Consider the following 12,935-nt stretch of genomic DNA (forward strand, 5'->3'; position numbering starts at 1 on the left):
GGTTTTTACATTAGGTCACTTTTACTTTCCAATTTTTCTTAAGTCTTAGCATTAGGTCATTTTTAGTTTTTAATTGATTTTTCTTTTTCTGTTTATTTTGGAATTTACGTTTTTAGTGACACCAAATCCCCTTTTAATATCGATTAGTTCTAGACTTTCTTACTTCAATCTCTTTCAAATGTTTTTGCAGAAAAGATCCTTATTCCATGTGGATTCGATCCCTAAGTACTACAATCAATTAGCTGTGCACTTGCGACTTTAATTGTTTTTTTTAGGGTAAAACTACCTCCCACACTCACACCACATCAAGTTTTTGGCGCCGTTGCCAGGAAAGGCAAGCATTTTTTTATCTGAAAACCCCTAAAAAGGTTAGTAAATCGACTATAGAACACCATTTTCTACTGATTTTCATTTTTGGTTCTCTGTTTCAGGTTTTGAAGCAGTGAACCCTATGGACCGAAATCTCTACTATGAGGAAGGTTTCTACAACACTCTTCAAGCCACCAGACGCCAAGAAGAGCAGTATGTTCGCGACTACTACTTAATGGTTCGGGACTCTAATCCGAATTACTCACCATACAGGTGCCGTGAGCCTGCCCATTACCATGATGACCCCTATGAATCACCTGTAGTCTACTCTAGATCATATGCTCAACATCTCCCTCTTCAATTCCTGAGCTAGCAGGAGGAAAATTTGAAGATTAGCAAACACTTGGTGATGTAGGTGCAGTGGGAAATTACAAATTTTACTCTAAACAGGCTGTAAGTGCACAACAAACACAGTAGTACTTAAGGATCGAATTCACAGAAATTTGTATGTTGAAGACTCCTAACTGATACTAAAGAAAATTCTAGATCTAATCAGATTAAAATGGTTTTTGGTTGTCACTAATTTTAATAAACTAAGCATGGAAATAAAAATTTGAAAGAAATCGGTTGAAAAATAATAGCAAAACAGCGCTGGATTTAGGGTTTATCTCTAGGGTTCATGATCTATAACATAAGGAATCTAGATAAGGATTTTCTATGACTCTGGAATTAGAATAGATACTTAGAAGATTAGCCAACTCTCGTCACCATAATCATCTAATTACTCTAACTCGACAAGTAGCTTTCGTCTCTTGCCGCAAAAGTGATCATGCAATCTTGATCGAAACTTATTTTGGCTTACACCCCCTCCGTAGGTAGCTTTCGTCTCCTACGACAATTACATCCATAAGATCCAGTTCAGGCAATCTGATACATCACTCTCGTGGCTCTGATTAAACCTTAGATCGAACAGTGGGTGATCAATCCAGCATACATCATTAAAAACAAGATGAATGGGAGAGTCATGTAAAATAATAAATCCTTAGTCTAACAAAACCTAGATGTTATTGATTATGGAGTCCCTTTCGATGGCCTTTTTACCTAACAAGGTAACTACTCAGACATAGCTGAGCTTAACATCATCGTTGGTTTTGAAATAAAAAGCAGTAAAGTAAAAAGATAAAGGATGAAAAAAAGCTTCTCTTATTGAAGACAGGTTTGGCGAGAAAGTCTTCTACAAAAGCATAAAATTAAAACCTAAAAATAAAATGAAGTACTCTCTCTAAAGCATGAAAGAGGCTAGGTTGGGCTTCTGAGGCTCAGAATTAAGTCCACCGCAGGTGAGAGAGGCTGGGCTGCAGTGCAAGATGCTTTGGCTGCGGGTGATATCTACTTCATCTTTCCAGACTGTGTTGATTTAACTTCAGTGTATTGATGATATTTGGACATCTAACCGTTGGATTACATTGATTCCAAATGCAATGGAAATCTAGTTGTCTACAATGTCGCCAAATTTGGGTATGATCAGACTCTGAAAACATCTTCATTGGTTACCAAACTTCTGACGGCCTGAATTGATCCAAAAATGTAATTTTGCTCCAAAATGCACTTCAAAAGTCCAAGTTTCCTGAAAAGTCTTTTAAACCTCCAAAACATAGAAATCACTTATAAAAAATTGACAACTGATTGAAAAAATTTGCAAAAGACATTAAAAGTGATCCATAAAAATGATAAAAATCCGATTCTATCTATGTGGACATGTCAAAACCTTGGAAGAACAAACTCAGAAAGTTCCACATACATTTGTCGGGATGATAGAGCAGGTCGCAAGAGAACAGACAAGACAAGACTATGATATCATTCAGAACTCTAGTGACATTGCCGAATCAAAGCAAGAGATCAAGGAGGTTGGAGAATTTTCCTTTTGGTATAGAGAGAAGACAGATGAAGAACTTCAAAAGATTGAGTACTGTCTCAGCAAACTTGAATTCAAGGCGATCAGATCTCCAAGTATGATTCAGCTAGAGGTTTTCTTATAAAATCCTCTGAAGATCGTGAAGAGAAGGAAAATATGAGTCCAGGTGTAGGCATGAAAGAAGCCGAGGAGCCACCCGATGAAACGCCAAAGGATAACAGTGAAGAGGATCCCATCCTTGAGAAAGATAGAGGAGCAAACTCGGTGCAGACGCCATCTGTGGCAGATGGTACACCTCACCCGACCGCGGCCAAAAATCTCCTTCACCGCGGTTGCAGGACCTTCTATCGCGGGGGACTGTCTTTCAACCTTGCCTCTGAAACTTACAACAAGTTCTGAGCCTTCTCTGACCCTTTCTCCGCCTATAGCATCTGAGAAAGCAATTTGGGACAGAGGAATCAAATTCCAGCTATTGATCCAGACCCAGAAGAACACATTCCACATGTTCCATGCGAGATGATCATAGGATGTGATGAGAATGCAACAAACTCCACAAGCCAAGAGGATCTGACACAAAAGAGGATTCAGATGCCATACATAGACTCATACCTGTGTTTTGATTCTGCAGCTTCTTAGGGTGAATACTACTCAGCGTTTGAAACATTCACCAACACCAAAGATGAAGAGCCAGTTTGAACACTGCACAAACTCGAAGATCAAGGTCAATTCATCTCTTGTTCTATTAGAGGTGAAAGATTTAACCATGTTCTTTGTGATTCTGGAGCTTGTCTCAACATGATGTCCAAAGCAACTGCTTTGAGGCTTAGTATTAAGCATCTGCGCAGGACTAGCACAAGGATCAGCCTAGCTGATGAATCCAGTGTAACACCAAAACTAGAAGCTTATGACATTTCCTTGAGGATTGGAGACTGCATTATACCTCTCGATTTTTACATTGTCAAGACCAAAGATGATTCACATCCGATCATTCTTGGATGGTCTTTTCTAGCAACTGCCAGAGCCATCATGGATTGGCCAAACCGGAGGATTTCTTTTGCTAATGTCGACAAGGACATTAAAAATAATTTGTACAATAGGGCCATTTATGTACCTTATGAACAGGGGTGTGAAACTGTTGGCTGGAATCAGTATTGTCTGGTGTGGAGATATCTTCTGTTAGATGAATAATGAGAGATGAACAAGGTGCATGAGACGTTGAGCATATGGGGGACTGCTGTTTTTTCTGTCGTTTGCTTTTCGGTTTGACTGAACTGAAACGTTGAGAAGACAATCTCCCAAAACGGGTGTGCTCTTGGATCTAGGCTTATCTTCAAGCTTTTGAACATGTGCACACAACTGCTGGACCTGAGCAAGTAGCCATTGGTTCTGATTTTCAACTTCTACAGATGGTGGAATGAGAACCTCGTCCATAGTTTTCTGTTTTCGCCGACTAACATGTTTTGTGTTCTTTTTTCCGAATACGTAGTTTTGGGGGGGTGTGAGGTTGAAACTGTCGCTTTTTACGGTCTACAATGTGTCGCCTGTGTACCCCTTTCACTGGGGTCGGAATATGGTGGGACAAGGGCTCTGAAGTGTCTCCTCCTGGCCAGATGGCCTTGCTAAAAGAATGATATTTGTTTACGAGGTCTTCCAAGTAACTGATTTTCCTGTCTCTTATCTCGTCATTCCATTCTTCTCATCCAACACATCAGGTGTCTCGACATGGATGAGTGGATTAACAACAAGTTTTTGAAGGCGTGAAAAAAGAAGATGGTGTTACTAAATGCAGAGAATCTTAGGGATAATGTGGTAGATTGACAAGGTGGGATGACTTACATTGTCTCCAAACTCGACGTCAAGCACATCATAGATGTGGAGAGAGTTATTTTTGCGAAGTTTAACACCACGCCAATCCAGTAGTGTGGGCTGTGTACTGTCTTTCGGTAACTTCAAGGGGAGAGTGGGGATGGCTTCAAAAGCAACAAGCTGCAAAGGAAGTGGGAAACCTTGCATCCGGAAAGTAGATTGGCACATTAATTGCCAGAAAACAACTACTGGGTCATCGACTTTACTTGGCACTTTTTTTTTCGAGCGCATACATGCAATTGTTTTGAGGAAAGATTCTCTACCCTAAAGAAAGCTCAGGAATCCGTCAAGGTCCTCCAACATGCGGACATATTTTGGGGTGGGTTTATGAACTTGAGTATTTGCAACCAGAACACCATCAACGATTAGGAGGAAGGCTAAACATAGCTTTCTGCTATTGGTCATATCAGGCTGGGTTTTTAGAATGCACCCAATGTTAGCCAATGTGGTTTTGGGATATGTTCCTATAAGCTCCCTCCAGTAAGCATTCGGAGCAACCTCGTTGGGTGGCTGATAGTCTGGCTCGTAATCTTCAGGGAACTCGCCATATGGCAAGCCAGTTATATGGCCAAACTCCTTCAATCCAAAACAAAATGGCTGTCCACTGAAAACCATCCATATTTTAATTTTTTTTTGCTAACCACTTGCCTGGTAGGGAGTGCGTGGATGAGCTTGCACGAGATTGGACACCGAGATTCAGGAAGGTCAAATAAATAACCAAAACAAGAGTTTCTAATAGTCTAGAACTCTGGCGTATCCCTCAAAACGTCATGGAGAAAAATAAGGATGTCTGGCTTGGAGTAAACGTTAATACGGTTAATTGGGAAACGGTCAGTCGCAAACAACTGAGACGGTAAGCGGTTGTCCCATTTCAACTTTTCTTCTGAATCTGTAGCAGAAGTTAATGAGTGCTCCACTAGACCAAGTTTATGACAATAAGAATCATTAAATGTGTGAACAAAAGACACATAGTTCGCCGAATATACTACAATGGAGTGAGATTATGCAAATAATAACGAATTACAAACAGAAAATGCGAAAATCATAAAACGAGAGAAATCCAGTCTGTCCGAAAGTTCCTGAAACAACACAATTCGTCGAAGATGCTCCAATAGAAGGAGATTATGTAAATAATAACTAATTACAAAGTGGAAATGAAAAAATCTAAAACGACAGAAACCCAGAAAACTCTTGTCTGTTATATCGAAAAGATGAGGCTTCTGATGGGAATTTAAAACTGCGACTAAGAATTTTATCTAGAGAGAAGCAGATAAAAAACCGAGAGAGAGAGATGATCGATATAGTATTTTCCGATGGGAACAAGATCTGCTAGTGTTCACCAGAAACACAGCTAAAGTTTTGGTGAAGAAGATACCAAATGAAAGAAATTACAACAACCGGTAAAAAACGATAAATCTTTAAACAAAGATAAATTTCCAATTAAGGATACTTCTTGCATACACAAAGTGTGTTAGTGACAAATAGCAAGAAGTTTCTTTTCTTGTAATAAGAAAGACATAAAATAATGACTTTTACTATAATTATTTCTTGATATAACTGCAATAAATAAAAAAAGCATTTACTTATAATTTTTTTGTTCAAAACCGAATCGAACACCAACCAAATCAGATTATTTAAAACCAACCTAAACCGAACTGATATTAAAATTTTGAGATCTAAAACCTATAAATTTTGAAAATCAAATAATCTGAATCGAACCAAACCGAACCAACCAGTGCCTTTTAGGGTTTTCTTCTCCACTACAAAGTCTGTAACACGGCCCACTCGTTTGCTCTTGGATTAGTACATTACAGTCATGCTCAGCCTTTGAGAGAGATCTCTCTTCTAATCGCCAAGTCTAATCTCTCTACTTCCTTCATCGCCGATCAGGTAATCAATCTTCCGATTTTTAGTTTTCTTATAATCGCTCCCGATGAACCATTGATGCTACCTTCCAATGGCAATCAATAATATGTTTATTCCGAAACTTGAATTCATGTTCTTGTATTTGTTCTGACTACAGAATCCGAATCTCATTCCCATTTTGCAGCCTTCTCTTTTTGTCTTACATTGCTATGTCCAACAATCTCTTGCATCAGCCATTTTCTGTAAGTAGTACACTGGCAAGTATGCAAATTGGTCCATGTAGCAATGTCCCTACTTCTAAACCGGAAGCGAGATTGTTGACACAACCAATCTGTAGATATCAAGAAGCACCTTCATTGCCAGTAAGAAGTCAGATCTCTGGGAGGCAGGATTGTAATGTAATGATGCAAGCATCATCTGTGTCTCGTGGTGCCACTGTAGGATCTGAGGGGTCTATTCCAGTTCACATGGATGCAACTCAGTTACAAGGTAAGCGGAAATCACCGATGCAGCCTTTGTACAGTGTGACTGCTTCTCCTGAATTGTTGTCTGTGCAAAATAAACGGATGGTACCTATGCCGGTGAAGTTATCTTCTGTTTCCCCTAAGACACAGTTTTTGCCTGCATCTTTTTCTTGTAATAAACCACCCGGGAAGCAAACTGCAGCGAGGAAACAGGTTTCACCGAGATCGCTGCCGCTGAAGCCTCAGAACGAATCATCTGAATCCGTGAGGTCTAAAATGAGAGAATCGTTGGCAGGTGCACTGGCAATGGTACAGTGCCAAATGGAAGATGCCAAGGAGTCGAAAAGGATACATTGTGAGACAGTAACTAATCTTCTCGAAAGTCATGTTTATGAGCCAGTGTCAGCAGCTTCTGGAGCTGATGCGATGGTATCTAATCGGAGCACAGCAAAGCTGACCTTAAGTGATCTTAGTCCTGAGGGAGGTGGCTCTGTAGAGACAGTGTTACCGGAGATTTTGACTGACAACAAGTCAAGTGATGCTAAAGAATTTATTGCACAAGAACCTCAGGCTGTAAAACCTTTTCAGGAAGACAGTGTTTCATATAGTGACAATGTCTTTACAAAAGATGATCTTTTGCAAGGGAATGACCTCTCTTGGGCTCTCGAGTCAGATATAGAGTTAACAGAAAATTGTCAAAATGAAATGATTGGAGCAATAGCTAATGATGAGAGCCAGGAAAGATCCAAGGATAAATTGTTACTGGATCCACAAGTTTTGGCATTTAAAATAGAAGCAGAACTCTTTAAGCTATTTGGTGGTGTGAATAAGAAATATAAAGAGAAAGGAAGGTCTCTCTTATTCAATTTGAAAGACAAGAATAATCCTAAACTCAGGGAAAAGGTTAGGTTTGGGGAGATTCCAGCAGAGAGATTGTGTTCCATGTCAGCTGAAGAACTTGCTTCAAAGGAATTGGCAGAATGGCGACAAGCAAAAGCAGAAGAGATGGCTCAAATGGTTGTTTTGCAGGACACAGAAGTAGATATCAGAAGCCTGGTAAGGAAAACACACAAAGGAGAGTTCCAAGTGGAACTTGAACCAATGGAGAGTGGCTCTATGGAGGTCTCTGTTGGATCGAGTTTGCTTAACTGGTCTCGACCAAAGAATATTAAGAAGAAAACCGCCTCTATAACTAAAACACTTGGAGTCGAGAATGATTTGAACAGCACTGCGCCAATTAACGGAGTCGCACTAGATGATGAGATGCAGGCTGCCACTGGATCTCTTCCTCCAGTTGTCTCTCTTGATGAATTCATGTCATCCATGGATTCAGTATCTCCATCTGACTCTTCGTCTTCAGATACTGAGAAAAGACCTGCTGTTTCACATAATAATGATGCAAAAGCGGTTCTAATTTTGACATCACCTGAAGAAAGTGCTAATCTCATTCTTGGTACATCACCAGTCAAGGCTGAGGCATCACCGCTTAAGGCTGAGGATGATGTCATAGTATCGTCAAAGCCTTATTCTGATTTGAAATCTGAAATCACTACTGTTAACTTACCTGCGGGCGAGCGTGTATGGGAAGGTGCACTCCAGTTGAGTGTTTCTTCTGTGAGCTCTGTCATCGGCATTCTGAAAAGGTTTGTAATCAATGGTTCCATGAGTGGTAGCAAACCTCATTCAGCATATCGTATTCTGTCTATATTTCCAGTTTTGAGTTTGCATATATTAAAAACTTTCTTTTTGATTATTGGACAAAGACTTTATATGTTTTCTTCCCTTTTTTTGACTATTCCAGTGTCTATCAGCTGCATGGAAGATATTTTGAATGGAAAAAGACTAATCCAGTTACAAACTCTTCTGAATTTATAAGCTTATCTTTGCGTTTGTGCCATCCATATAGTATCTCATTCGCATCATAGGACAATTAATTTATGTCAAAGTTTGTACACTAACTGATACCACATTTGCTAACATGATTTTTATTCCTGGCAGTGGCGAAAAGACTAATACAAAAGAGTGGCCTATGTTGCTTGAGATCAAGGGTAGAGTCAGATTAGATGCATTTGAGAAGTTTGTTCGAGAGCTCCCAAATTCCAGGAGCCGTGCTGTAATGGTATTATTTTACACCTTTATCTTTGATTTCACTGTTTATATCCTGACTCTTCTCGTTGCACATTCATTGCTTGCTACACATTCATGGAATATTGTCTGCTTGGTTAATAGCTTTTGCAGGGGAAAAAACACAGAATGTGTAAGCTCGTGATAATTATAAACACATCTATAGAATTCTGTTTGTTTTATTAAACTAGAAGTTTATGTTGTGTTTGATAATTGTCACGAGTTTAGCCGCTGCAAAAGCTATTAGCCCGAGTCTCCACTGTTTGTTTGACTCCATTTGATCATATTGTTTTTGTAATCCGAGCATCTAAAAGAGAAGTATTAAGGAAAGAAGGAGATGAGAAGTATAAAGGCTGATAGGAATTTGTGAATGTTGGGGAAAAATACATATCGCATGAATCACAATAGAGATAAATGGACTTACAAAAACTACTTTCACTAGAACGATTGCAATTTCATGAATAGGCCTCGATACTCCAACATATCTAAGACCTCGTTCTCGGTATCTATCAGGTGTCTTTATATATAAACCTTGCTTTTGTGTTACAGGTCATGTGTTTAGTCTGCAAAGAAGAGTGCTTCAAGACGGAACAAGAAAACTTTTCTGAGGTATGGGCTTTGGTAGTTAGGCTGGATAAGCCGAACTGGCCGAACAAAATCCTAAATATTGGTTAAAATGGGTCAATAACCCAATCAAAAACTTTATTTGAAATTATGTAAAATCAATCCATAGTAAATAGTTTTGAACATGGCTAATGTTATTCATAGACTGAAATTCCAAACCTAACCCGGCTTGAACATTTCTAAATCGCTGTATTGGTTCTGTTATTGTCCTCGTTGATAATAATTTTGAGAAATCTGGTATTGTTACTATACAGGTGGTGGATTCGTACTGTAAAGATGAGAGGGTGGGTTACGCTGAACCGGCTTCAGGAGTTGAGCTTTACCTTTGCCCAGCCCGTGGCAAAACCGTGGAAATCCTAAACAAGATTGTTCCCAAAAACCAACTAGATTTTTCTTTAGATGATGATGCTCTTATAGGTGTTGTTGTATGGAGAAGACCACTATTAAAAAAACCACCAATATCTAACTCTCACAAGAACACACTTAAAATTTCTCGTTACAGTAACATGCGACAGATCAACCAAGACGATGGTGGTGATGTGCCACCGGGGTTTGGTCCATTGGCTATGGCTCGGGATGATGATGATGACTTGCCTGAATTTAACTATATTTCTGGTGGAGATGTTGTCATGAATCGGACAAGCCGCTCTGATTCTGTAAGAGAGCTAATTCACAAATATGGAAAATCTGAACCATTGTGGAACCAAGGTTATAGTAATGACGAAAATGTACACCCTCAGCAAAACCCAACTCTTGGGCATAATTATGTTAACGGTGGCTCGATGGTTAGACCACGTAGCGAGTGGTGGCTTCATCAGGCTGGAGGTGGAGGATATTAATTTTTTTTTTTTTTTTGGTGTTTCAGTTTTTAAAATTTTGTTTTTGTTTTCTGTAGCAGGCACTAGCATAAATTCTCATCAAAATTGAGTGGTTTTTCTTTTCTATCAAATCGTTGAATTTTGCATTTTTGAGGATGGGTTTGCAAGGCCCAGTAACTTGTTACTCTTGTGCGGTAGCGTTTTCACTATTTTCTTCCATCACTTTCACAATGGAACAAAGAAAATAAGAAGAAAAGTGGCGATAAAAGGACAAAAGTGTTACAAAATCAACTTTGTATCGGGGAAACTTTTTATTTAGTTCATTAAATATTTCTTTTTTTTTGTGGACAGGTCATTATGTATCTGAAATTGGTGAGTCGACATGGTGACCTAATTATTATGATTTTTTTTTTGGGGGGGAGGGGGGTGCAAACCTTTCCTTTTCTGGTTACAAAAATCTCCCAATTTTTTTTATAAAAAAAAAATCTAAACCCTTAAAACTAAGCCGTAGACCCTAAACAACCAAACTCTAAATCTTTCAAGTTTTTTTTTTTTTTTGTAAAATACTGTTTTGACAATCTTTCCAAAAAATTGATGTATTATTCTAATAACTAGTTGGTAAATTAGTACTATTTTGAATATTTCTGATGTAGTTAAAATACACAGTTGACCATTAAACTAAGTGAATATCACAGATAGTTTAAATTTTAAGATAGTAATAAAGAAAAAAATACACCATAATTATTCTTCTTATTTTAGATTAACTAAAAAACATCATTGCTCAGATTTATTTTTTTTATTCTGGCATTAGGATATCATCTGATATCAATAACTCTGTTCACTCGACAGTTAACTATTTGATTAACAAGATATCTAATATAGTATCACAATAAATTCACATATTATGTGTTAACCGCTTGGTTATCATTTTAATTAAGTTATCATATCATATAAAATATGAAAAAATAATTTAAAAAGTATGAGTTAATATTTTACATGAGTTATTGATACATACATGTAACATCCTAATATATTAAAAATCTGAATAATAGTTAACGTGTTAACAAATTTGTAACAGGCTAACAATAATATATGTTACTTATAAGATGTTAACAATAATATTTAATAGATTTAACGTGATAAAAATTGAATAGTGATAATAACACTGGTTGTATTTAATATACAATTTTTAGTATTACAAGTATAATTGTAATTATTAGTTATGTTCATAAATAGTAGGAAAAAAATAAGATGTAACTAACTAATTATCTATAAAATTAGGCATTAACTAATCACCCTCTAAGTTGTATTTTAATTACCACGTGGTTTGTGGAAGATCAATTTTTTCAATAGAAATCGAACATCATCAATTGACGAGAATAAAATAATAGTACCATGATCATAATTTCTCGGGTGAAGCTAGATATGGGTTAACTCCTCCGAAGTCTCCACCCTTTACCTCCCTTAAATGATATGTTTGCCCAACTTCACCACCAATAATCCCAACGATAACGACCCCTGATGAGAAGGAAGAAGAGATGAGCGATAAGCAGAGTAACAGAGCAAACCTAGTCCTCTGCTCCGCCATCTTTATCGTAGGTCAACAGTTTTAGAGAGAGATGGTTTATCGGAAAAGAAGAGAGAGAGAGAAAATAAATGAAAAATAAATAGTTTGAAAAAATGAAAGGGTAAAATGTTATTTTCTTTGATGAACACTGTGTAAAAAGTGGTCAAACTTACCCACTTAACTAGCTAATGTACCAGTACTGTGTGCGGACTACAAATGTTTAGTAAATCAAATGTTAGAATTTTAAAAATAATTTATTTATTATATGTTTATTATATTTTTATTGTTTTTTATTTATTTATACTAAATTAGAAATTTGAATAAATCTTTTTTTAAAAGGAAAAATTAAAATCGATAATTACTCACAAATGATATATATATATATATAATCTATCGATAAAATCTAATTCGAATAAGCCATTTAATAATGCAATTTTCCATCATCTCCATTACATGCAATCTTATTGACACTTTCAAATACAAACGAATTGATATGATCTTTATAAAATTTTCTCTATCATAACCCTCAACTCCCCACACATATCTTGCAGATCGATTTGATTCTTTGTTATATTTATGTAAGCTAAGCAAAGATTTTGACCACAGAATTTAATAGGAAACATTGCATTATAATTTTGATGTTGTAAATGTTGCATTAACATCTGTCTTATCAATTGGGTAAGGAAAAGCAGTTGTAAGCTGAATAGCTGCCTATTGGGAAATTCTACTTTATAAAAGTCGAACAAGTTCAGGAGTAATTAGTCGCTCTAAAAGAAAAATATGGGAACTCCTTTCGACATCAATTCTCTGCCGTCGGATATGTTGTTCGAGATCCTCATGCAAACGACGAGTTCCTCTTTTGCTGATTTGTGCAGAGCGAGAGTTGCCATGCGAGCGATGAACGAGTTATCAAACAAAGTGGGGTTCTACCAACGGATGGATCTGATATCTCTTAATATTCTGTTTCGTTGGGATGAGAATCGAAGAGTTGGTGATTTCTATGCACACTGTTTTGAATCTGGTAATCCTACAGTCTCTTTCTTAAGAGGATGTCATATTTCTTTTGTGAAAACAATATTGGGGAAGGGATGCATTTAGTTAAAGAGGTAGCAGATATGAGATGTTTGATGGCGAAATACTATCACTGTATGCTTTGACTTGCAATGGAAGGGAGGATAGAAGGATTCGAAAGTGTTAATGCCTTGTCTAGGGGAGAAGCTTTGAAGATGAGAGACGATCATGAAACAGCTCGAATGATCCATGGGATATTCAAATTCCTGATGAGTTCAATTGACAGTGTGTTTGGGTGCGTCAAGAAATATACAGAAGCAACTGTGCTTGCCTAAGGTTCAACTTAGATGGTTGGCCACACACGCCTAAGG

General features: G+C 37.5%; 1 protein-coding gene across 1 annotated transcript; it reads left to right on the plus strand.

Annotated features, from left to right (window-relative positions):
* Positions 1-5,969: 5,969 nt before the first annotated feature.
* LOC18022287 lies at positions 5,970-10,007 on the plus strand. The gene is made up of 6 exons (XM_006405171.2): positions 5,970-5,980; positions 6,141-6,198; positions 6,294-8,063; positions 8,419-8,539; positions 9,094-9,153; positions 9,423-10,007. The coding sequence occupies exons 3-6, from the start codon at positions 6,358-6,360 to the stop codon at positions 10,005-10,007; spliced, it is 2,472 nt and encodes an 823-aa protein (XP_006405234.2). The 5' UTR covers positions 5,970-5,980; positions 6,141-6,198; positions 6,294-6,357.
* Positions 10,008-12,935: the final 2,928 nt, after the last annotated feature.

The sequence above is a fragment of the Eutrema salsugineum genome, unplaced genomic scaffold (genome assembly GCF_000478725.1).
Source record: "Eutrema salsugineum unplaced genomic scaffold, Eutsalg1_0 scaffold_15, whole genome shotgun sequence".
In the NCBI taxonomy this organism is placed as follows: Eukaryota; Viridiplantae; Streptophyta; class Magnoliopsida; order Brassicales; family Brassicaceae; genus Eutrema; species Eutrema salsugineum.